The following is a 27,781-nucleotide window of genomic DNA, read 5'->3' as shown; positions in this document are numbered from 1 at the left end:
AACAATGTTCACCAACGACAAAGTAGTCAGGTTTAAACTTTTGACTGGCTACGTCTCAAAGTCGTCACTGCTCCGCTAGGAGGGTAGCGAGCGACAAATAAATTTGCGAGACAAATAGTTCTATAAATCGTTTAGAGATCCCCGTCATATTAAAAGACTAATATTTGAACGAAGAATATTCTTTTCGATAAATTCTCTTCAGGTTCTACAATTATATATCCAAATTATTAATCCGAAAAATGGCAAAGTTAAGGGTAAAGTACATCGTTTAGAGCATGTGAATTTAGGATATTCTTCGTTCAAATATTAGTTCTATAAATCTTCGGCATTTTATGCTGATCTTATTAGCTGAGGGCGCTCGACCATGCATCCGCACCAGATAACAAACGGGTACGCCGTGCTTAACTTCTCCTACAGCCGCTGACCAGCTTAGGCTATTCACTTCTCGATAAATCTATATTCTATCAAATATATCTCCGAGCCTGTTTGCTCGCGACTTCTGATTTCACAGGGTTGGCACATTTCGATTATAAAAGTGTTACTAGTTAAGGTGTTGTCAAACATCGAATACTTGTGACATCCCTACACTTAATTATCAACTAAGCAATACGAGCCATTCACACAATCAAATCTAAAGCAGAAATAAGTTCAGAATTATACGTAGTCATTTAAACTATGATTTACCTGTATTCTCTCAGCATTCAAACATTGCCGACCCAATAGTTTAAAACTAGTCTCCTTTCTATTATTCCTTCATTATTGATCGCCTCACTTTCTCTTAACATCATCTTCTGCATTTTCCTCAACAGCACCGTTAAAAGATAATCAAACAGAGATGGTCATTTACAACATTTTACGCTTTTTCGATTTGTTCATTTTAGAGATCGAAAATAATGCATAAAAATTCAACAAACAAAGTTAACCTTTAGTTTGACTTCGTTCAACCAGGAGCTTCTGGAAGAAGCTAAGTAACTTCCTAATCAGTTACAGTTAATGCAGTTGTTGAATCGTGAATATTGAAATGGTGCCAAAAAATTGTCAGTTTTTGAATATCAGACTCTACAGTCAATTTGTTCTCGTGAGTGTTGATAACTGGTGTTATGATTTTATTCTGTGGATGAATTTTCGTAGTGTTCGGTAACTCCCTTAAAATAGTTAATTATATGGCTTGAAAAGGCCATATCTGTTTATAATAAACAACCTTGTATTTTTATTAAAAGTACAACACAGTCTAAATACAATGGTCAAAAATTGCAAAAATCTAAAAACTACTTATTTTTATTGACTAAAAGTCTTCATCTGCATAGTATCAAGCAGAAGATTTTGATTGATATTGGTGAAACTATATAGTTTTGTCAATGTTCTTGCACACACGTTCAAACCTTTAAAACTCGGTAACTTTAATAATCCCAACAACATAAGTCACAAAATAGATTTTTGTCTAGTGAATTATTTTCTCTATTGGTAGACTGACCTGAATTTGTGTGTTTCTACTTAAATTAATCAGTCATTTTCTGATGCTCATCACTTTCTGACTAACCAAACACAGCAAATAATTTCGACATGAAGTTACTAACGTTGTGGTGCTCAACCTGTATGTTTCCTCCACGGTTGTATATACAACGCCCCAACACGTCTTTGGGATTCCTTGTTTCAGCTGCATAAGTGTTTGACGCAGATTTCCGTTTTGTACACAGAAAGTAGAGCATTTTATCTGTTTCCCTCTTATTCATAAAATATTTATTTCTAAGGACTTGGAAGTTAAAAGTAGTAACGTAGGTTGGAGATTATGCTCAACCAGCTAGCGAACCCGTATAATTTAGTCTTCTGTAATAAATATTACACGTTAGCTATACTGTGTTTATTTCTAATGTGACCGTTCCTGTAAAGACTTAGTTTTTTTCTTGAAAGATTTCAGGGTACTCCGTAAGGGTACTACGCAGATTGTGTCACGCTAGCGTATATTGTTTCCGTCATCTATTTGGCAATATTAAATTAAACAACAAAGCTAAAAAGAGTAAACCCTTCCACGTATCACAGGAAATAACCATGCAATTGAACCTCTGAATAATAAAACATTTGGTGAATCACATTTTTCGAAATTGATAGATAATGGCAGTTCCGAATACTTTGCTGAAAGTTCCATTTTAAATTATATCAGTTAAGAAGTGGTTGAAGGAATATCAAAATCTTGGAAACGTAGAACTACGGTCTACTTCGATATCAGTATCGCTCTCATAATAGACCTAACCCTAAAATTGTAGATTTGTCATTATTTAACTGCCTAATCTATAAGATTTTACGTGGAAGTCATACCATTGACTACACCAACCTATCGCATCGTAACAATAGCCAGTAAATGATGAGGAATAAAACTGGGCTAGAGATAGAACAATATATTTAACGTGAATAAAAGACATTAACATAAGTAGGATAACGCCTGCAAAATGTCTAACTCTCTAAAGTATGAAAACTTCTGCACTACACAGAAAGTAAATGTTCACCTGCCAATTCATGAGCTTCAATATGGGTTTTGCTGACCATTGTTTGGATGTGAAATCTACAGGAGTCTTCAACATATTTCTTTAACGTTTTTTAAAACCTGAACGAAAATATCCACAAGTTAACAGCGTTCTCACTACAGAACTTAAAGAGATTGGCCAGTAACTACGTTTAGCTGCCTTTTTCGATGTTTTTAAACCAGTCGTAGTGTAAATACTTAGTATATTGTCGGACTAACACAGAATAGATTTTGTCACCGTGTTCCAAAAATCCGTTAGCTACATAATATTTTGTGCCCTTTCTGAATATCCTACTTTTAAATCAAGCATAAATCGGCAGAATTGTGTGTCGTCTGCTGCCACTCTGGAGCAGGTAAGCAAATTATTGACACGATATATTCTAATCAGATATTTCCCCAGTGTTATTATTTTAAAATTTCGAGCGGTCAAGATGCTAGAACAAGGTATCTGAGCTTAACGTGGTGGCCGACACTACATTCTTCATGCAACCCGGTCCTGGGCAATAGTTTCCAGTTCCTAGTCATCTTTTTCATGTCTGCTTCCAAGTCCCGACGTAGTATGTTCTTCGGCCTTCCTCTTTTCCGTTTCCATTCGGGATTGCAAGTTAGGGCTTGCCTCGTGGTACAATTTGGTGATTTCCTCAATTTATATCCTATCCACTTTCAACGTCTCTTCCTAACTTCTTCTTCAGCTGGAAACTCGTTTGTCTCCACCCACAGTAGGCTGTTGCTGATGGTATCCGGTCAATGGATATTGAGTATCTTGCGTAGAAAATCGTTTATAAATACTTGTACCTTTTTGATTATGGTTGCAGTAGTTATCCACGTTTCAGCTCAGTACAGTGTAACTGTCTTGACGTTCGTATTGGAGATTCTGATTTTGGTATTAGTTGACAGTTGTTTTAAGTTCCATATGTTTATCAATTGTATGGATGCAGCTCTTGCTTTGCCATTCCTTGCATTTACTTCTGCATCAGATCTTCCTTGTTCATCAATGATGCTTTCCAGGTACGTGGAAGATTCCAGCTCTTCCAGAGCTTCTCCATCAAGAGTGATTGGATTGCTGTTCTCCGTGTTGTATTTGACAATATTGCTTTTCCTTTGTGTATGTTGAGGCCTACTGATACAGTAGCTGCTGCTACATTGTTTGTCTTGACCTGAATTTGCCCGTGTGTATGAGATTGAAGAGCTAGGTCATTTTCGAAGTCCAGATCGTCCAATTGCGTCCAACATGTCCATTTTATTTCATGCTTCCACTCAGACATCGAAGTCTTCATAATCCAGTCAACCACCGGAAGAAAGAGAAAGTAGGAGAGTAGGCAGCCTTGTCTGACTCCGGTCCTTGCTTGGAATGCGTCTGTCGGCTGTCCTCCATGCACGAATTTTCAGTGTAGTCCGTTGTGGTGTCGAAGAAGTTTCCACAAGGTCCTCCTATCTACACTGTCAAATGTCTTTTCATAATCAATGAGGTTGATGTACAATGAAGAGTTCCAGTTAACTGATTGTTCAACGATGATCCGTAGTGTCGCAATCCGGTCTGTGCACGACCGATCCTTACGGAATGCAGCTTGTTGATCTCGAAGTTGTGCGTCTGCTGCGTTTTCATCCGGTTCAGCAACACTGTTAAAGACTTCTACTGGCATTCGTAGTAGTATGATGCCTTTGTAGTTCTCACATTTGCTCAGATCTCCTTTCTTTGGTATCTTGATGAGATATCCTTCTTTCCAGTTCATCGGCACTTGTTCTTCCTCCTAAACCTTCCTGAATAGAACGTGGAGCACGTTTACTGTCACTTGTATATCTGACTCTAGTGCTCTGACTGGTATATTGTCAGGTCCTACTGCTCTCCCACTCTTTATTTGTCTGATGGTCATCCTGATTAATTTCGACCGTTGGTGGAGTGACATCGATAGAAAGATATGTAGGTGCAGCTTCGATATCCGGTGGATTCAATGAAGCTGGTCTATTCAAGAGTTCCTCGAAGTGTCCCATCCATCTCTTCCTCTGTCCTTGAATTTCAGTGATTGGCTTGCCTTCTTTGTCTTTGAACGGCCTCTGTGGTTTGCTATATTTCCCAGACCAAAACATGGCACAAGTCCATGAAGTCACTGACAAGTAGACTGAGTCATATTGGTAGATGTAGAGATGATAGCAACCGATGGTTAGAGACCCTGAATGACATGGCTCAAAATTGTTTGCAATGGCACAGGTTCATCCACTCTTTGTGTTCTCCCAAATTCTAATCTTCTGAGTTCTTCATGTCCCTTTCGTTTTTCTCTTTTAAACTTTGTTTCACTGGATTATACTCCTTGAATAACATCTTCAAACCCTAATTTTTCTGATTGCAGCTTATAATTTTACTACATCTTGCACTACGGAATTTGAATCGACCACTGCATCTCTGTGCTAATGTGGTGTGGCAACTCGAACTGATGTACATACGTACGAAGTTCTACGTTGTTACTGACTGACTGGCTGATATTTCCCTGTTAGTTTCTTCGTTGTGTCATATAGTTATTTCATATTTCCTTCTCTTGCTGTTTTTTCACTGTCGTTGCTTGGCCTTCCAGGTATTTCTGTTTGCCGTCTCTCGTTCTCCTCTTCACTTGCTCGTTTGCTTCCGTGTATTCAGCTTTTGCCTTGACTTTCTCTGTTGTTGTTAATTGCTGTATTTTTGTTCTTCCTTTCTTGAATTTAGTCCAGGGTTCCGATGCAGATCCATTACTTATGGTGATGCTTCTTGAGGCCTGGAATTTCTTGACCCGTAGAAGTTGGTGCTTCTTTGATCTCTTTCCAGTTGTCGTCCATTGTAGTTTTTTCTTCTTTCCCTATGGTTATCCTATAACTGAACTTATCTTCTGATGGATTATCTGCTCATCTAATCCTAGTGATTTAACGAAATGATTTATAGAGATTCTTTGGAACCTAGGTTTAGCTACATAACATTGATTACGAATAAAAATTTATACTTATAATCCGTTTATAAATTTAATGGTTCATGTGTAATAATCTAATCAAAAAATGAATTAAGTGATATTACTAAGCGTTTGTTTTTTGTTTTGTTTTTGACTTATAAGGATGTTTGACTATCAAAATGAAGACATAATATCGATCCGGGCCAACTCTCTTGATGTAGCTAAATTTCTGAAAAATCATGGCATTTCCGATTCAATCATTGACATTTTCACTAAGAACACAATCGATGGATTGTCATTTTGTCTGTTAACCGAGAAAGACTTATGTGAAATGGACATCAAAGAGGTTGGTGTTAGAAAACGTATCATGTATTTATGTTGCTTCTGGCGTCACCAAATTGAAAATCATAATTATGGAGAATATACTTTCCCAAGATTACCAAGTGAGAATTCTGTAGTTGATCTGCTATGCTGCCATAATCCTAAATTGGATAATATGGAACAAGATGTATCCAGATTAAATGGAAATGATAATGTGGAGTGTATAGCAGACAGTACTTTTTTAAATGATTACGACTACGGAATAGATGAAGACAATACAAATTTCTGGAAATTTATAACCAGTTGTTTGTATTTCATTTTTGCTACATTTGTTACAGCATTTGTTATAGTTTCGGTCCATGAACGTTTACCTGTTACATCGAAATATCCTCCGTTACCAGATATTTTTCTAGATAATCTTCCTCATATCAGTTGGGGGTTTATTGCAGCAGAAGTGGTTATCATTGTATTGTTTATGATTTGGCTGACTATTTTATTTCTACATAAATATCGGTGGATACTTTTACGTCGTTTTTTTGTGCTTATGGGCACGATATTTTTATTAAGATCAATTACTATGTCGATAACTTCACTAAGTGTCCCTGGAGTGCATTTAACAGATCAATGTAGCCCATGTATAATAAAAAATTATACAGAACGCTTCAAACGTGCATTAGAAATATGGATAGGTTGTGGTTTATACATTACGGGATTACGAACTTGTGGTGATTATCTATTTAGTGGTCATACAACATGTCTTACTCTTCTTAACTTTTTCATTAGTGAATATTCACCACGAAGATTTTATCTTTTGCATACATTTACATGGGTTCTGAATCTTTTCGGTGTATTTTTCATACTTGCTTGTCATGAACATTATTCTATTGATGTATTCATTGCTATATATATTTCATCAAGATTATTTCTATACTATCATTGCCTTGCTAATAATAATTTATTACATCAACCAGATAATGAACGTTTAAGAATGTGGTTCCCATTATTTTCATTTTTTGAACATGATGTACGATCAGTTGTACCGAACGTATATGAAATACCCTTTAAAGATTATTACAACGATAAATTTAATCGCAATAACAATAATAATAACGGGAGCAGAAGCAGCGGCAGTAGTATCCATACCAATGGTAACAGTAGTTGTAGCAGTAATGCAACTGGTAATTACAATCAAAATTACGGTAAAAGGCAATTGGATCATGTTCGTCGTAAATCTACACGTTGTCTGCTACATACCTATCATAATACTAACAATCATGAGTATTCAACTTGCAATCATATAACACAAACATTAGGAAATACATTCATTACAAAACGTTGTGAGATTTTTAGTAAAAAAGAATCTTAGTGATATTTTTTTATTTCCAATACTTCTCAACTTTTACATAATTACTTGAAAATTTTATCATTTTCTTGTGAAAATATTTTACTGTGATGAACAATGAGTGAGTGCATTGTGTCAGGTATTTCAAAATTAGTTATCTTTTGTTTAACAAGTAATTTGTAAACATGTGATTAATGTACCCATTTTCTTAATATATATATAATGTACGGATAGATCAATCTTGTCTTCTTTTATAAATTGTTCATGTGTAAAAAAGTTGCAGTTTTCCAAAAAGGTCCAGTTGTTAGTTTTCGAAAAAAAAAAACAGTTTGGAGAAATATTTTGTGTGGTGAAACTAATTGTCTTTAGAGCAAATATTCAGACCATTCAGGGTCTAAATTATGTATAGTTAGTTATGATGGAAGATAAAACTTCCCTATAATTTTGTTTTTAAAAAGAAAAATGTTCCAAACCATAATATCATTTTATCTACGTGATATTAAACGATTGTGTAAGTTATAAAAACAGTAGTTGAACCATTCGATTGTTGGTTTGCATTTTCATATAGTTAGCTTCAATCAACTAGAAAATATCAATAATCTTAAAATAAAATGTGTACCTCAAAGCCGAACACGACAGATAAAAGGGAAAGGTTGTATTGCTTTTATTCAAAGTAAAAAATATCACTTTGTAAACTGCGTAATATGAAGTGCCTATAAAAATAGATTAAAATTTTTCCCCTTTGATAAATTTAGATAATACGACGGGGAGACGAAGGTTATCAGAACTATTCGATATGTTAGCTTAATACATATCAAACAATCTGACTACACATTTATTTGTTAGGTCGTTTATTCATGGAAAAATCAAGGTCAACCAGAAAAATTAAAAGGTGGCAGAAAAACAAAGATAATAGGAAAAATAGTGGGAAATTATCACTTGTTCAAACGGTAAGATCATCGTTTCTATAAATCACATTATTTTATTATTAATTTACAGTATTGATGTAGCTTTAACCCAATTATCTCACTATATTTATTTATCTGAACACATAAACAAGGGGGCACCAATTACATATGGGCCACACAATACCAATGAGGCCAGTGGCAGTTATTATTGATTTACGTGAGGGCTGGAATACTGACCGGGTGCCCAGACCGAAGCAGATGTTTTCTTGAGGAGCCAAACCCGGGGCCTTCGACCTAAAGGTCTGATCCATAAGGCAGCGAAGCAACTTTGGATGATCCAGTCCCATGGTAGCCGGTGACCAACAACTAGGTCACACACCTTTTGTTCCTTCAGGATCCTGGAGCCCATGTGCACCAGTGGTTTTGAGTCAGGGTTTTCCAACTCCCCTAGGTGGATCCTCCATATCCACCAACTCTGTTAATGCACCGGACATTGGCTTTTCGTCCTCTCAATTTCGTAAACAACACCCCTACCACGAGAAGACAGTGAGTAGGACTTCCCTGGTAGTGGCTGTATATGCGTGGCCATGTGAGATCATTTGGAGAGGGAGAATGGACTCTACCCATCCTTGGTGGTACCAGGGCATTATTTCACTACTTTCTCATTAATCAGCCTGTAGTGTGGCATCGACTCGCGGTTGACAATAATCACCACTACAAGAAGGTTGCGTAACAGGTATCAGAAGGCGATTGGAAGTTGGAGCGAGATATATTTGTTGGCGATCTCGTGGTATCAAAGGAATACCGAGATCGTGCCAAAAGAGTACAAGCGGAATCACTGAGCAAACGTAAGCGCGTGCAAAGTCACAATCAACGGAAGGAAGAATGTCTTTAGTACAGTCAAACAAACAAGTAAAACAATCACTGGTACAATTGGTTATCATAATAATTCTTCCCATTAAACCAGTCGCGTTCTCTAGACAAAAGTAGGTCACTACAAGCCAATCAGAATTAAAATGATTAGGACAATTTAAGCTAAATCAATCCTTGGGTACCGAGAATAAGAAACAAACAAACCACTTAGCCAACTAGTACACAGTTTCCAATCACATAATTTGAATGGCTGAAAACTTTCATTTTTTTAAAACAGACCAATAAATGACTTTCTCGAAGTGTATTTTAAAAAATTCCCTTTCATATGTCATGTTGATCGTCAAAGTAAGTTTTTGTTCGGAAGTTGAATTAAACAAGCGATTATGTAAAATGGATACAAAACATATATCCACTCACCACCACTCTATTGAATGTTGTTATGTTTTGAAGATTGTGTGTATGTGCACGTGTATCTCATAAAACAATGTGATAAAGTCAACAACAATAGATTATTCATTACATGAATCGATGAATAAACCAATCCATAATGATGAGTTCCACGCATTGTTTGTCACCTAACATTTAATTAAGTTGTATTCTTGATAATAACGGTTCAAAAACAAATATTCTGTATGTGAATTATAGGATTAAGAAAGAGAGATATTCTTCTGCATTTAAAGCATCTCTCCTACATTTAAGCTTGTTTACGTTAAATGGTGTAAAGCCCTTCAATTAATTTATTTAACAGATGATATTATTCGGAAAGTAATAATTTATCTATGTTCTTTGTATTATTATTATTATTATTATTATTATTATTATTATTATTATTATCATGTACATATATATATATATATATATACATCGGGCTATACTGGCTGGAACAATCACTCCTCAAGGTCCTACCATGCCAGACAGGTCGGTTGAACAGCAGAAAGACTGAAAGCTCAAACCCAAGGTTTGAGGGTGAAGTCGTACTGCTGACTGTACAGAAGTATGACGGCAGTAAGGTGTTTCCTTCAGAAAACCGGCATAACAGCGATGCTGCCTTCTCACAAGGAGGGGTAAGGTTACAAAAGGTCGACTCTAAAAATGCACACCTCGCCTTATCCTACAGATATCCGTCTCCGGTGGCGAAGTTCCAACAAGTATAAGGTTGATTCGAAAATTACTCACAAGAGGTCGTGTGTGACCGGCCTCAAGCAGTTGTTTCTTGGGAACTGCGGTCACACTCTTAGGTCACTAAGACCACCTCTAATCCACTTTCCTTTTCAGGTACTTCCAGATGAACCCTTCCACAGTGTGGGCAACTGGGAAGTGATAACCGCCCTCATAACTCTATCAGCACTCAATGCTACAGTATTCATTATCAATTTCCCTCTTCGATTCCCATTATTCCTCCTACCTCGACTTTGAACTCTAAACTTCCTCTTTTGGCTTCCTTCTCGAGTGTCACCATAGCCAACGATTCTAGTGCGCAAAACACTGTCCCAGGTCTACTGAAGCCTCGCTCCAAACTACACATTGGAGCCTTCAACGTATGCACATTATGTCAAATCGGTCAGCAGGCCTCCTTGGCTAAAACCCTAGGATCCCGTACCATTGATGCATGTTGTGTCTCCGAAACACGCACACAGGATCCTAGTGTGGTCATTCACTTGACCTCATCTCGTCAAAACGGAGAGCCAACGAGATACACCCTCCGTGTATCTGGCGACCCGACGACTAGTTCTATTAGACTTGTAGGTGTAAGCATAGCACTAAGTACGAGGGCAGAACAAGCACTATTAGAGTGGATCCCCGTTAACAGTCGTCTATGTGCTGTTAGGCTAAACGGCTCCGTAAAATCTCAAAAGGATAGAGACACACGTCGTTGCTTTTCGTCGTTTCTCCCTACACTCCCACTTGACTGAAACCCAGTTGAACTGAGAAATGACTTTTACAGAAAGCTTAACATTCAGACATGGTACTCGTAGCTTAATTATTGACTTACGCCTGTTACTCCCAATGGAGCATAGCCCGTCGACCAGCATTCTCCAAACCACTCTGTCCTCCGCCTTCTTTTCTAGTTCCATCCAATTCTTGTTCATTTTTCTCATGTCTATTTCCGTTTCCCGGCGTAATGTGTTCTTTGGTATTCCTCTTCTCCTTTGGCCTTGAGGATTCTATGTGAGGACTTGCCTTGTGACGCAGTTCGGTGCTTTCTTCAATGTGTGTCCTATCCACTTCCAGCTCTTCTTCCAGATTTCTTCCCCCGCTGGAATCTGGTTTGTTCTCTCCCACAGTAGGTTGTTGCTGATAGTGTCTGGCCAACGGATCCGAAGTATTTTGCGTAGACAACTGTTAATAAACACTTGTATCTTCTGGATGATGGCTTTTGTAGTTCTCCAGGTTTCCGTCCCATAAAGTAGAACTGTCTTGATATTTGTATTGAAAATCCTGACCTTGGTGTTGGTTGGGAGTTGCTTTGAGTTCCAGATGTTCTTCAGTTGTAAATATACTGCTCTTGCTTTGCCGATCTGCGCCTTCACACTTGCATCAGATCCGCCGTGCTCATCAATGATGCTGCCCAGATATGTAAAGGTTTTTACACCTTCCAAAGCTTCTCCGTCAAATGTGGTTTGATTGGTACATGTTGTGTTGTATCGGAGAACCTTGCTTTTCCCTTCGTGTATGTTGAGACCTACTACTGCTACACTGTTCGTCTTCTCCCGCATTTATTGTTGCGTGTGCGATAGAAGGGCCAGGTCATCTGTAATGTCTAGATCGTCCAGTTGCATCCTATCTGTCCACTGTATCCCATGCTTCCCCTCAGATGTTGACATCTTCATAATCCGATCGATCAACAGGAGAAAGAGAAAGTGTGAGAGTAAGAAACCTTGCCTGACACCGGTCTTTACTTCGAATGAGTCTGTGAGCTGTCCTCCATGTATGATTTTGCAGTTTGACCCATCATAGGAATTCCGTATGATATTGACTATCTTCTCAGGCACGCCGTAGTGTAGAAGAAACTTCCATAGTGTTGTCCTGTCCATGCTATCAAATGCTTTCTCGTAGTCAATGAATTTGATGTATAGTGATGAGTTCCATCCAATTGATTGTTCCACAATGATCCGTAGTGTTACGATTTGGTCTGTACACGACCGATCTTTACGGAATCCAGCCTGTTGGTCTTGAAGTTGAGTATCTACGGAGTTATTCATCGTGTTTAATAACACCCTGTTGAAGACTTTTCCTGGTATTGCGAGAAGAGTGATGCCCCTGTAGTTATCACACTTGCTAAGATCGCCTTTTTTGATATCTTGATCAGGTGTCCTTCTTTCCAGTCTGTTGGTATTTGATCTAAAATACTAGCCTATATAATCATCGGGCATGAGAAAACCAGGCTGGCTTCAGACCTGGTCGTGATTGTATCAACCACATATTCACTATTGATCAGAACACAGGCAAGCTTATTGGTGTCCGACAATAATAATTTTTCTTGACTTGAAAGCAGCATTTGACTCTGTAGACCAAGAGGTTCTATGGCAGCGTCTGCCACTGATAAGCGTACCTCAGAAGTACATAAACCTTTTAGTTAACAAGGTAATATTTTAACTAATTTACTATGAAAGTAAATTTTTCTATTCATCTTACATTCACATTAAAGTTCAATCATCCTCCACATAATGACTAATAATTTTGTGTTTATTCTCATACTTCTTATAAGTGAGAAATTCTTCAAAGTGAATGACAAGAGAATCTCTTCCCTTCAAAAAAAGTCATACGATAATTAAGTTTGTTATGGTATGATCAGACTTTTTGTACGTCAACATTTCTGTTCAATTTTCTAATTAGTATAAAATAGTGCATTACTACTACTACCACTACTGTCATGTGAGTTTTTATGTTTTATCTCTATAGCAGAAGCATTTTCATAATTTATAATATTATTCAGTCGTTTATACATTTCTCAAGATCCTAGCTACTGAATGGTTAAATGAGTAACCAGTAGGTAGACTAGTCAGTATAATTTATCCAATATTTCATTTCGCTTACTTAACTTTTCATACATAAGATATATTTTGTCGAACATTCTTTGTATAACTGTAAATCTGGGCTTTGTAGTAACAGTGTGTAGTTTGACGACAGTATATCTAAATAATATGCATCACAAATGCCATTTGGAACCTGATAAAAGTTGGGATAAGAAGGCGAGGTCACATTATCTCTAACTCGATGTAATATTTTATGACGCTAGTTCAGTCCCAATGATATTTTGAAATTGGTCTTATTTTCATTGTAACATTTAGTCAGAACAGTATTAGGGTTTATATTCCCCAGTGCAACATTCTTTCAGGTCAGTATATTCATTATCAGTTAAGTGCGAGTTTCATTCAATATGAATGGTGTGAACTTTCGTCCAATATGACAGTTATGCTCTTTGTACTATTCTATGTGAAATTCATATATCTATTACGGTAAACCTATCTTTTCACTTGTATGATGTCCATAAAGTGTGTGTGTGTAAAATCAGTGTATTTTGTTTAATGACAACGTGATTTTTGACTTGTTTATAGGTTATATTTTTGGAGATCAGGTAAATCTTCATTCCACTAGTCATTCATGTTCTGACTTTGCACCTTAGGAATTACAATGGTTTCCGTTTCCAAGTATGGGCAGAAAGACTGCGAACACAACACAGCCAACGCATAAATAACGGAGTCTGGAAACCATTCGTCATACGAACACATCTTGTTAGTAATCATTAATATGCACAAAACCTATGATTAGTCAACAGAACTCAATTGTTCAACAGTTTCACATACAAAATTTAGGAATAGACAAATCCCCCAGTTATTATCTTAATAATCCTAAAGATAAATATTTTTAATCAGTTTTTTCAGTGTCAAACATGATTCGTGTCTAGAGTAAATGGAAACAGGCCTCTGGACTTAGTATCCAAATAATGATTTTCATTACTTTCAAACTGCATTAGTTAGTTTGTCGATTACATAGATACTAGTCCTAACCAAGTAAATTGTTTTGATAAAGGATGTAATTTGTAAACAGGAATGTTCTAATATTTCAAACTTAATTACTTACACATTGGTTGTTCATTGACTTTTTGTCAATTTTATTATAATACAAACATAAAATTGTTAAAGTTTTAAAGCAAATTTTTGGTTCACACATACAACTATTTCATTCATTTAATCTCCTTAGTAAAATTGGACAAAACAAGAATATAAAAATTTATAGGATAAAAGAAAACGAATTCACTAGTATTTCGTAATTTATCTTCAGTTGTAAATAAATCAAGCTAAAAGGAAAATGAATTTAACTGTATTGAAGATGATATTCAATTCCACTGACAGTAGTAAAACAATGAGTCAAATCAATATAGAAAATAAAATCTTACAAATTGTTATTCAAAAAATTATACACAGAATAGTTTTATTTATGATGAGAAAGTAAATTATAAAAATGTGAAACATAGAAAAAGATGCAAGTTTGCATGTATGTAAGAGAAGTGAATGGTTAATGAACTAAATCCATAGAAGAATTGTTAAAAAGTTAAGGTGAATAAATTTCAACTAATTCAATTTAAGGTATTTAAAAGTATAAAAAAATCAATTTTATTAATTTAGATCAATACATGATTATCGAAGTAATGGGAGATTATTTAGCCTACTTATTTTACCAAGATAAGGTTAGAAGTATTTAGTTACTATGAATTCTTTTAATTATTATGAAAGATTGAGAGATATTTATCTGATAAGTTATATTAATATAGTGTCTAAAAATGCCATTTGTAGATCTTTTTTTCTAAACAAACAAAAATTTTCAGTGTTACTACCTTAATTTCATTAACATGTACACTGCATTAAGGGTAAACTTTGAAATATTTCCGACTAATATTTAATTTGTGACTATATACTATTGTACACTGGGATCAACCAAGCTGAAATGAAACCTTTATTTAGTAAACATACTGAAAATCCTAGATATTCGACAGTTATTAGTGGAATCCAGGAGGTGTATTCCGTCCTATTTGGAACTCATCACCTTCATCATGATGCTGATATCCACAGTTGGATTCGAACCCAATTCGTCAAATGCCTATCGTGTTATGCACTACGTTATTAAGTCGAGATAGCCACTAGCTTGTACAAACGGACATGTACTTTAATTCAGTTTGTAATGATTTGATGTTCTTGACTGAATTTTAATCAGTCAATAACAGGATCATTAAAGATTGTATTTGTTTTATATTTCATTATCTCACTGTACATGTTAAAATTTTCCCTAATTTCCATTTTTAATTCTGTTAAGTTCTTTGCTTTATATAGTATATGACAACTTAAATCTATAAGTGTTCGTCTCAGATAAAATTGCACCTCTGACTGACTATCGTAATGGATAGATTGAAACATACACCATAATTTAAGGAAGGCAGTGAAGTATTCTAACCTTAAGATTTTCCAGTCGTTTCTTATATATATAAATATATATATGGAATTTTCTAGTTGTTTAATACAGTATCTTGTAACTCTTAGAATTCTACAATTTATCATCACATTGTAAATAAACAATTATCTATCTTTATAACGATTTACAAAATTTAAATTTCTCTATCGATTCAATTCATTAATTTACTAGTTTCTTTGGGACTGAATGTTGTTTTTAACACATTTGAAGTATTGTCCGCTTGTATATATCCATATATCTATATCTATATATATATATATATATATATATATATATATATATATATATATATATATATATATATATATATGTTTTACATCTAAATAACAAATTCATTTTATTCCATAAATCTGTACGTTCTTGTTTTGTGCAAGTCTTTCAGATGTATATGTCATTGAAAATGATGTATAGATTTCAATGACTTAATAATATCATTCATTAAAACAAATCTATGAACTCATAGAATTTAAGCTTTAATCATTATTGTTCCATTTTGTACATGAAACATATCATTTACATAATGATACTATTCGATCAATATAAAATATAACATATAGACATTTCATGTTTGCATTTGGAAAGAAAAGAAAAAACAAATCATAATTTGTACAGTGATTTGTTTTTTCAATTCACTAAGTAGAAAATGTTTATGGAAACTTAATACACAGACATAAATCGATAAAGAAATTTCGTTGTATATTCATTTGTAAATAGGATTTTTAATAAATGCATAATGATGTAAAATTGATATTATAGATGGATTAATAATGTTTACTTTAATTACACATTTTGAGTCTCATTCTTTTGTGGATTTCTTCTCTTGCCAACCTACGCAACAATTAGATTTTTTTTTCGAAACAAAAGAATGAAATACAGAACTGATGATCTCGCGATTTTATTACTGATGGCATGTCATTTATATATAAATATTGTAAGCTGATATAAATATACATTTTACAATGTCAATATTTAGATCAATATTCTCACGCAGACATGTTTTGATAAATTACAGTTGAATCATTGCAAAGCACAACACATATTCGATGATATTGGAATTATATCAAATCACTTCTTTTAAACAAAACGACAACAGCAACCGATAAATTAGATAGACATACGTGTTTATAGACATATGTAAGGATGTAACTACATTACTTGGAAATAATTTCTAACATAAAATGTAAGGAACCTATTAGGATCTTATTACTGTTGTTGTTGTTGTTGTATCTTACGATATAAACTAACGAATAGAACATTTTTCTATACACAGTAACTTCACATCGTAGTTTTCTATAGAGTCAGCCAATTTAAATGAAATCTGACTTTTGAAGATGTTTAAAAAAAAATTACTACTTGCATATATTAAATCTTTCCAACTAAACCACCTCGTTTAGAGAATAATGATATATTATCAAAATCTGTCCATACCATTCTTTGACAGGTTCTTTGATTATATACAACAAGTGACACTACTCGACTGCCTAGACTGAAGTGAAACGATACTTCGATCTATGACCTGTTGGTTACAAACCATGTCAGCCATTAAGCCACTGTCCCACAGAACACAGTAAGACAGTTTTTTTCTTATAAATAAAATGAACGTAGTGGCAACAACTCTGAACTCTCAAAACATAACGAAGTTCCAACAATTACAACTGTTCAAGTTATTGTTAGTTTATTGTCATTATTGATGGAATAAAATAAAATTAAACAGGATAAATCTTCTGCAACTACCAACTTCATTTTCAAAAGATTGGTTTTTTTATAGTGGAAATCGCTTCACAACAATACTGGTTATTATAGATATAACTAGGTAATGTTGATTGCTAAATAAATTTTAAATATATACAATACAACTGTAATAATAAAATCAATTCGTGTATCATAAACAAATCCTAATTGTTAGCTTGAATATACGATTATAATCTGTTTGTGTGCTAGTCTATAAATAACAAGTCCCTGGAAATTCAGTAACCAAAAACCATTCACAATGTCTTCCTAAATCAAGAAATTTTAAACTTTATTTCAAAGCACTATTATGTAAATAAAAATGATTAACGATGAAAGCCCGGTGTGAGGGAGATTCCGTGGCAACGTTTATGAGAGAAGCTTTCACGAACAGCTTACTGAGATTTAATTCAATTTACTTATCACCATCAAATATAAATATTAACTGAGGTATTGAAATACTCTGACTACTTTTGTACACTTCCCAGATATTTAGTAGGAACGAGTCAGATAAGACCAAGTGGATAAATAATGTAAACTGACTATACAAAACAAGAAGTGCTGCTGTTATCCCAGAATCTTTATGTATGAATGAGCTCCAGAAACGGATATCGGAAGATGGCATCTGCTTTGTGATTGTGATGAATCGTAATTTAATAAAAATACAATGCATAGTTATTCAATTAAAATAAATTTACAATGGAAATAGTTGCAGAATGATATGTGCTGATCGAATCGACAATGTAAATTCTCGTATAGGATTATTTAAACCCCAGAATAACAGTATTACTAGTAGTAGTAGTAGTATGCATCAGAATCTGAAGTGGATGAACTAATAAACCATGTATCTACTGGTTGAAATGTTCAGTTCCAACCTGAACACTCTGTTTGAATCACTAAAACATTAAAAATCCGAAAAATAGTAGCTCTGACTTTTTGTACTAAAAGAAAGACTACCTTTGTCACATAGACACTCCAACTAACACACACTTATTAACAACTACGTTTAATGAACTTCCAGCGAATTTTAAAGCATTCAACAACAGATATGGAATCTTCGTAGTTTTTGAATATTAGTAAGGAATATATATGATACATGTTATGCTCAAGGAAAACAACAGATTATTGGACTTTCAAAATGCGCCTAAAAATATGCTGTTCATCACATATAATACAATAGCCTAATTGAAATTTCTTCAATGAAAAAACAGGTAACCCATATGCTTTACTAGAAGTCATATATTTAATAAAAATCTCATCGGTTTGTATGAAAGGCTCATTTTGCAATGTTCATTGATCTTCGCCAGTAATCAGTATCATATTACATTCAAGTAATATACTAATCTGTTAAATAGTAGTTAATTTCATTTCCTCGTCTCAGGTACTGATAGAATTCCCTCAGTCGTGTTTGTAATCTCACCATTAAGGTAAGCAACAAATTGAAGACTAGACTATAGATGAAGGGATCCGGTAGGATGTTCTGAAACTAACTTTTGCATCCACAAAGACTCGTCAGCAAAAGTATATCTCCATACTTTCTGGAACTAATGCTCTCACTCCATCAAGCAATCTAACATAAGCCACACACAGTCAAAAATTTAAGTATGAAGTAATTTTGGTATCGGATTAGATCTTCTCAAACTGGGACGACTGTGGTAATACACCTTCAATAATCTAACAAAATAAATTGCACGGTTTTTCGAAGGTACATAGTTGCGTGATGACATTGTGAACTTTAATCCATATGGTCCAATCAGCATTAACGACTAGACATGAAATTAGTTACTATCCAATGATTAAGTAGTCTAACTACTTTAAAATTACATGAAAATCGCAGTTTGGGTGGTTCATTGAAAATATCACTGATTTCGGAACTGAGTGATGCATATTCAAATGTCTAAAGGAAGATACATTTTATCAAACTGGCAAACATGTCTTGCTGATGACTCACCTCAAATGCGAAACCAAGATCTAAAGCTTCTTGTGAGTTATTTAGTAAATTTATGCAACCTTGTCTATAATTATTTAACATATATGATACTATATTGAACAAGAGATTAGAACTGCGTTATTAATAGAGTATTCATAAATTTCAAGGTGAGTGATATTTTAAACAATACTGAAAATAGTAGCATGAAAAAAAGTCTGCAAATAATACATGCAAGTCAATAGTCCAATTAACAAACACAAAGCAGATGAGGTGGAAACAAACTAGTGGTAATAGAATCTTACGATTATACAAAGAAAATTAGGAAGGCTAGAAACATGGTAGAATATACGAATGTATATGTTGCTTCTGAATGCAGAATTGGTGAAATGCTAAAACTACTTATGTTTGTAAGTTTTTCATTCAGAAACTCTACGTTATATTTAAAGATTTGAATTGCTCATTGATACATATTCTTTTTTCGGTAGTCCAACACAATAATCCTCAGAAGTGTGCTTTAAAAAATGAGACTGTTTGGCTAAAATAACCAGCTTTGTTTGGGAGATCAAGCTAAAAGACAAGCACTGAGGTAGCCTAGAGCAACCGTTTGCTGTAAACATATTCATGGGCCAAACGTTGATTGAGAAAACAATCCAAAACCAAACAAAATAGAAAACATTTTCCGCAGATCACAAGCTAACGTACTTTTACTTTATTCCTTCGTAAAAATATACAAATATCAATATATAGTTAGAAAATCCACCTGGAAAAGCCCAAGGTGCCTAGATCATTTTTATTTCATCGACAACATGGAAGAATTATCGGCAATGGTGAAAAATTTATATTACTTAATAAAATGTTATCAGCTAAGGCTCGTACTAACTACAATTTCTATCTAATATAAACTGGCTGTGATTCGTATTGGCTAACAATCTTTTACATCTAACACATTAATTTTGTTGTACACACTTGTAATGTAATTTAAAACACTTAATTTTAAGATACATTTGGTAGTACCCCAATCGATTTCAGTAATTAAGATGACATCGTGTATTCCGCCGTAAAATATTTATCTAATATTCTTCTAAAACTAATGACATGTTTTAAAAGCACACATACACAAACAATCAATAGATTTGTATTTCTCAAATATATAATGGAAAGACTTGCAGTAGTATCATTAGACTGTTATATACTCAACCCAAGCAAAACCTGTTATTCGATCAGAGACCGACATATTCTACTTATACAAATAAATACATGGAGGATGCCCTTATCATCCGCGACGTAAACATACCCTACATGGTAAATAAGAACTTTCGTCTAAATTTGAACGAATAGTTTCACAATATTTGGGCGCCGAGTTAATTTGAGACATTAAAAAGAAGAATATATTTGTAAAATCTCAGCGAATGAATTTTAAGTAAATCCAACGTTTCGCCTGGCAATCTGGTCCAAGCTTTTTTAAGGAAAATATAATCAAACAACAAAATTATCGAATATAAATAGGTACATGGTTCTTCGGTTTACTGTATACTGAATAAGTCATCCAATCAACGTGAAGGATTTTTTATAAATAGGTATTTGTATTAATGTGTAAGAGACCTGTTTATATGAAAAATAATAAAGGTCAAACAAATGAAAGTTCATTTGAAAATAATCAAGGGGAGAGAAAGAATAAGAAATTGTCATGTTATCCTAGGTCACACCCTACATGGATTCAATAATTCCCACAAGGTAATTACTTTCACACTCGGATGGGAAGGGGATTTAGTATTTTATCTTCTTCATATTTCAGTAAAGCAATTTCTGGACGGCTCACAATGGGATTCAGTATGTCTAAAACCAACATATAACGAACAAAGTCGGTTTCCTTTGAATCAGAAGAGAGGGTTAATTCAATCTCTATACCCGACTACCAGAAGAAACTGTACCAAGAAATCTATCGATAAAAAACTGCATATCATCCAGTGGATACCCAATGAGAATAACTTCTTTCATGTTCATTCAAAGAAAAATAATACCCAAACAACAAACGGAAATAACATCTAAAATACTCGGAATACTTTGTTTATGAACGTTGAATCCAAAGCCCATATAGCGGAGGAAATTTTAGTGTCGATTAACAAGATCGCTAAGAAAAGCTTCTTAGTCACTTATATTTCGGCTTGTTTTTGCCAGTGAACGAATAATTTAAGAATACGTTAAGGATAAATTCCATCTTTGACTCAATTAGATTAATAATCAGTTTACTTGTTCTTCTGGACCAGATTATATTGCACAAAGCATACTGTCTCCAAGTGAATTTCACAAGTATTACTCAGCATCGTTATTTAAAGGTGAATATAAAACGATTAACAGTTTTATTTGCTAATAATTAGTCAACCCCGGTCACATAATCCCTCCAGAATTAGCTTTCCAAATCATCGATCGGTTTGGGTAAACTGACTGAAAACGTACAGTTCAGAGATCTGTGCACAGCCAGAGAGTTGACAGTTCATCGTTAAAAAGCTTATCTATGAGTTCAGCAACGATATATTCAAGCTACCATCATATTTCGATCTTGAGAACTAAAATTAATAATAATACATCCCTCCCCATTTTACATGTTGTACTTTATTTATCCATGTTTTCTTCTTCTTCTTCTTCTTCTTCTTCTTCTTCTTCTTCTTATTATTATTATTATTATTATTATTATTATTGTTATTATTATTATTAGCTATGAGTAGGATCGTATAGCTTTGGTAGATAAAATCATCGAAATGAAACTAGTTTCTTTCTCAATAATCTTATTATCACGTACAGACAACATTAAAAGGTGAATATTGTTGTAAACGTTGTAAGAAATCAAAAATGAGTTGTATTGGTATTTCAACACTAATTGTGAACGAATAAACACAAGAAAAACACGAGTTGAAGTAGTGTATAGAAAATATATTGTGATTACCAAGCAAGAAACAGCGTGATAGAATTAGGATGGGTATAATTAGAAAAGGATTTTAGTTAAACTGAACTGTTTCTGAAATGGAATTAGTTTGCCGTTACCCAGTTTGACGCAAATAGAATTTGAATGGAACTGATCAGAACAAGAGAAGTGTTCAGAAATTGTGTCACAAACGAATATACTTAACAAAATTGATACAATAAGATCGTCATACAAGCATGCAAGCAACAATATAAGCAAAAAAGATGTTTTTCAGTCACGTGACAGTTTGATCTTATAAGCAGTCCACCTGGATACAAATGTGTATAATCCTTTGATGGAGCATTATGACAAGCATCCTTCACAAATTAAAAACAATTCAGTGGCTAAATCATTCAGATTCTTGTCAGCTGACGCGCACAGCTTTCATGTTAAAAATTTGATTAACAACCATTTTGGAAGCATTTTCTTCATACAAGCTAGTTCAATGACTACAATAAGACGTATCCATCTGTTCGGAAATTCAGTATGAGACAAATCTATACCACAATAGCACACAAAAAGAACTAAAGTAATAACATTTTATCTTGCGAAATAAATTTTCTGTAGATTGAAGGTGATTCCATATCAATATTCCTAGAACACGATAGTAAGCGAACCACCAGTCTTATTAATATTATTCAGATTATTTCTGGACAAGCGTGTACTTCCAAAAGGATTCAGCGTGTTTTGTAGCAAATGAAATGACAGGAGACATGTGATCTGGAAAGCTGAACAATATGAGGATTGGTAGGAAACTCGGATTTTCCATCCACGCAGAAACCAACTACAGTGAATCATCACCTAACTCTTAAACGTTAGAAAATCATTTATCCAAATCGGTAATATAAGTACATTTCTTTTATTATAAACCTTACTATTTTAACTGCCATTTAAGTTACTAGTTCCCGGGCGACCTGTTTCCTAAATAAATGCGTGGAAACCTATTTCAAAATATTTATTCGTGATTGGTAAATAAATGAGTAAATGACCTAATGGAAGAATTAAATATCCATAAAGATAATTCAAGCCAATGAGTTTTTGGTCTTGAACACCGTTAAACACTGTGTAACAATATAATAGTCTATATAGTAGACCTGGAAATTTTCCCAGCAATGTGATTTTTCAGTGTTAACCCTTAGAAAACGTTTTTAAGTGCTTTTTGGTATCTTTGCGACGTTTTAGATGCATATGGATTTTTTACTGCCTTTCTGCATAAAATTACAACTTCAAACATACGGGAAACAAACAGATCTGAGTCATTGCTTAACACTGATCACTTGTGGAACGTTTTGTGGTGCTGATAAGATAGCCAGGAAGAACTTATAATCCATTGGTTGAATAGTAAATGACTTACCATTTGCTGATCCTATATATGCCGTTAATTACAAACCGATGTAGCAATAAAAAACCTAGGTTACACAAACTTTGATATGAACTAGAAAACTTCACACAAACCCTAATTATCTTTCTTAAAAGAATACTTTATTGACGTTATCATCTGGTGACAAGGTATGGGATAGGGAATGAAGAAATTTGAATGCTCTTCTAATGACACAATAGATGACATACGTGAGGACACTGAAAAACAGGTTTTTCAAGCATATATCTGTGAATACTTTTGTGTAGTTATTGAAGTAAAAAGTTCATGTCTCTGCATCAGACATATAAGGATATATCATTTAATAGACTGATTTAATATTGTAATTCGTTTCACTGAGCAAACTTGTGCTTGCTGTGCACTTTGTGTCAATGCACTTCTGCTATCGCAATTAAATGGTCAAACTCTCTGAATTTACGTGATTTAGTGGAGTCCCGTTAAAATACATCGGACCGTGTCTAAGAGAACGCGTGAAAGTGTGGCGAAATCTAGAGTTAAAAGTACGAATTATAACTTACTTACTTACTTACTTACTACTTACAACTGTATTCGTGTTAAAGTGTAACACGCAGATATAAAATAATATGGAGTGTTAAACATCGATGATAGAAAGAATTGGAATAACAACGATTATCAGTATATATATACATTTGAAGACAGATATAAATAACAGAGCTACAAGGTGGTAATTAACTAGAACTCAAAACTCATAAGATGGATTACATTACTTACTAACTTATGCCTGTTACTCCCAATGGAGCATAGCCCGTCGACCAGCATTCTCCAAACCACTCTGTCCTCCGCCTTCTTTTCTAGTTCCATCCAATTCTTGTTCATTTTTCTCATGTCTATTTCCGTTTCCCGGCGTAATGTGTTCTTTGGTATTCCTCTTCTCCTTTGGCCTTGAGGATTCTATGTGAGGACTTGCCTTGTGACGCAGTTCGGTGCTTTCTTCAATGTGTGTCCTATCCACTTCCAGCTCTTCTTCCAGATTTCTTCCCCCGCTGGAATCTGGTTTGTTCTCTCCCACAGTAGGTTGTTGCTGATAGTGTCTGGCCAACGGATCCGAAGTATTTTGCGTAGACAACTGTTAATAAACACTTGTATCTTCTGGATGATGGCTTTTGTAGTTCTCCAGGTTTCCGTCCCATAAAGTAGAACTGTCTTGATATTTGTATTGAAAATCCTGACCTTGGTGTTGGTTGGGAGTTGCTTTGAGTTCCAGATGTTCTTCAGTTGTAAATATACTGCTCTTGCTTTGCCGATCCGCGCCTTCACATCTGCATCAGATCCACCTTGTTCATCAATGATGCTGCCCAGATATGTAAAGGTTTTTACATCTTCCAAATCTTCTCCGTCAATTTTGATTGGATTAGTGCATGCTGTGTTGTATCGGAGAATCTTGCTTTCCCCTTTGTGTATATTGAGATCTACTGCTGCTGAGGCTGCTGCTACACTGTTCGTCTTCTCCTGCATTTGTTGTTGCATTTGGGATAGAAGGGCCAGATCATCTGTGAAGTCTAGACCGTCCAACTGCATCCTAGATGTCCATTGTATCCCGTGTTTCCCTTCAGATTTTGAAGTCTTCATGATCCAGTCGATCACCAGGAGAAAGAGAAAGGGTGAGAGTAAGCAACCTTGCCTGATACCGGTCTTTATTTCGAACAACTTTGTCAACTGTCCTCCATGCACGATTTTGCAGCCTTTTCCGCCGTCGTTGCTAAATCTTCCGCATATTTACGTTTGTCAGTTCTGATGCTCCTCTTCACTTGTTTGTTTACTTCTGTGTATCCAGCTTGTGCCTTGACTTTTTCTGCTCTTGTTCGGCTGGTATTGATTGCTGCCTTCTTGTTCCTCCTTTCTTGAATCTTATCCAGTGTATCAACAGTGATCCATTCCTTGTGATGGTGCTTCTTGTGACCCAGGACCTCATGACATGTTGAAATGATTGCCTCTTTGATCCCCTTCCAGTTGCTCTCCACAGTAGTTCCTTCTCCATTGAGTAGATCATGAAAGGCCTGGAACTTATTGCTTTCATCATGAGGCGTCATAGTTCTTCTAAATGAAGACCTTCTGACTCCCAGGGCAGAGTTTAAAAGGTTTGAATAATTTTTTCTGGTTAGAGTTTTTTAGCGAATTAGTATTCTACGGAATGGGGACATTAACCCCATGCCCAACCCTTCTCCTTAATCCGGGCTTGGGACCGGCAGTAGCCCCCGGAGGGACTCCAGGCGGAGTTAGATGGATTACATACTAGTTATAAATTTGAAGAGTGTACATAGGTTTTGAAAATTAGGTGAAAAACACAAATGAATGGAAAGATAATCTTTGAGAAAGTGAGATGAAAATTAGTTTAGAGTTGACTGCATAACAAAATAGACACAATAATAATAATAATAATAATTCCAGGCGATTTTAATCAAAAACGTAACTTTTTCACGGCAATGATAAATTGACAACTGTCTCTTCCGGGACACATAAATAAAACTTGCTACTGCTTCAAAGAAATGTAAAAAAGCCGATTTATTTTTCATGTTGAAGTATTAATAAACGCCAAGAACTTCCCGACTATCAATTGGATATCAAGCTATTGCACTGGTTAAAGCTGTTGCATCATTAGTCCTTTCGAGACTGTTTGAAAATGCGAATATGTACTTTTATCCCTGTTCTTTCAATGTACAAGACAGAAGCCATATTGACTAAACTGGTTATTATTGATGCATAGATCTGGTTGTTGTTTTGTAGTCTAGTGTTCAGATAAAAAAGTTTCCGATACTCTTCAGATATAAGTTTCATAGCCTACTCATTACAGTCGATATAACTGGAGGAGTATACTCAAAGTATAATAAAATAAATTCATGATCGAAATATTAAACAAAATCTTTCGTGTCACAACACTTTCCCTAATAAATTATTTGGTTTGAAAAAAATTCAAATAAGGTAATAACACAACCCCCCTAAGATAACTCATGCTAACATGAAGATCATTGGCCTGATCATTGAAAGATGTAGAGACCAATAATAAACAAAATATGATAACGATACATAATTGGATAAAGGTTTGAAATTTCTCTATGATTTCGTTATCAGTTTCATATTGCAAGCTTTCCCAATATTCTTTCTAACTGGATTACTTGTAATTCCTTATATTAATTAAAGTACATGGATTCTCGGTGATTTTTTCCGATAGTATATATACTCGAAAAATCAATATTTTGTTCCATAATAATTTCTAAGAAATAGCTAGATACTTATGACGATTTCGTCTGGTCAAATCAACAAAAAAATAGTACAGTGAATGGATTCCATTCAAATAAGTTCATTTCCAATTCATATAGCTGTACGGGATTTTAAATGTTATTATCCTCATCAGAAAACCAACTATAACATTCTAGCACTAAAGAACGTAATTAGGGGAAGTCATTTATCAAATGAAAGGTTCATGCTCATGTATGTCAATGATATAACGTAAAATAATCTCAAAAAGGGAAAACATAGGTTACTTAAGGTGAATATGAAATAAGAATTTGTAAGTAAAAAAACTAATAAATAGTGATTTTTGTGTACGCATTACTAATATCATTGTATAGATAGCTTTGGTGGGTAAATAATGTCAAGATATATATCCTAACCAGAATTCGTTTAGCTGTCCTATGGTTATTTCATGAGAAATGAGCACTTTTTGCAGTAATTTGGCAAAGAAAGGTATATCAATCACATCCTTTCTTTTGTAATGTGTACTATACTCAACCTTAAATGCAGTAGTTGAAATCGATGGAACTTTGCTAAATATTTTTAATATCTTCACCTACACATGTATAAAATTGCTGAAACCTTAGAAATTTACATATTCAGATTACTTTAAGCCATATTTATAAAAAACAACCACTATTTTCTTTTAAACAAATAAGAGCTTCCATCCTCTACACTGGTATCGCTTAAGGCCAATCAAGACCACTGAACAAATTCTTCAGATCAACAAATAACTCTTAAATGAATTGCTTGCTTAACTAGATAAATTTTACAACTAATGTTCTGATCGTCACTTAGTGTGACGACATTTACAGATAAACAAGTCTTCATAATAATATACTTGAGAATATAAACAATGGCGAGTGTTGTTGACCGATCTACTGCGTAAACCTTTAAATTAAATAAAATTATAGTATTAAAATGTTAATTTTAAACTTTAGATGTATTTGAGTAATTTCTTGAACCATAAGAATACCATATATTAAATAATATACGGTTATTGAAATTTATGAAAACATTAAAAAATAAAAAAATAAAATATACTCATAAGTGGAAAAATTTATAGACTATCATTATTATCACAGATAAAATATTACATTGATTTTGAAAACAAAATGGTTGGGTCATAAAAAAACTACATAGAATATGACAACGGATCAAAGAGCGAAACTGATTAGAT

General features: G+C 34.4%; 1 protein-coding gene across 1 annotated transcript; it reads left to right on the top strand.

The window, feature by feature from the left end:
- Positions 1 to 1,021: 1,021 nt before the first annotated feature.
- On the top strand, positions 1,022 to 7,338 carry SAMD8 (Sphingomyelin synthase- protein 1; the record flags this gene model as incomplete). The annotated part of the gene is made up of 2 exons (XM_051218497.1): positions 1,022 to 1,137; positions 5,599 to 7,338. 2 exons carry the CDS (start codon positions 1,022 to 1,024, stop codon positions 7,121 to 7,123), a joined length of 1,641 nt encoding a protein of 546 aa, XP_051074205.1. The 3' UTR covers positions 7,124 to 7,338.
- Positions 7,339 to 27,781: the final 20,443 nt, after the last annotated feature.

This window comes from Schistosoma haematobium, chromosome 1 (assembly GCF_000699445.3).
Source record: "Schistosoma haematobium chromosome 1, whole genome shotgun sequence".
Taxonomy (NCBI): Eukaryota; Metazoa; Platyhelminthes; class Trematoda; order Strigeidida; family Schistosomatidae; genus Schistosoma; species Schistosoma haematobium.
Note: the sequence above shows the minus strand (reverse complement) of the source record. Positions and strands in the feature narration are given on the sequence as shown.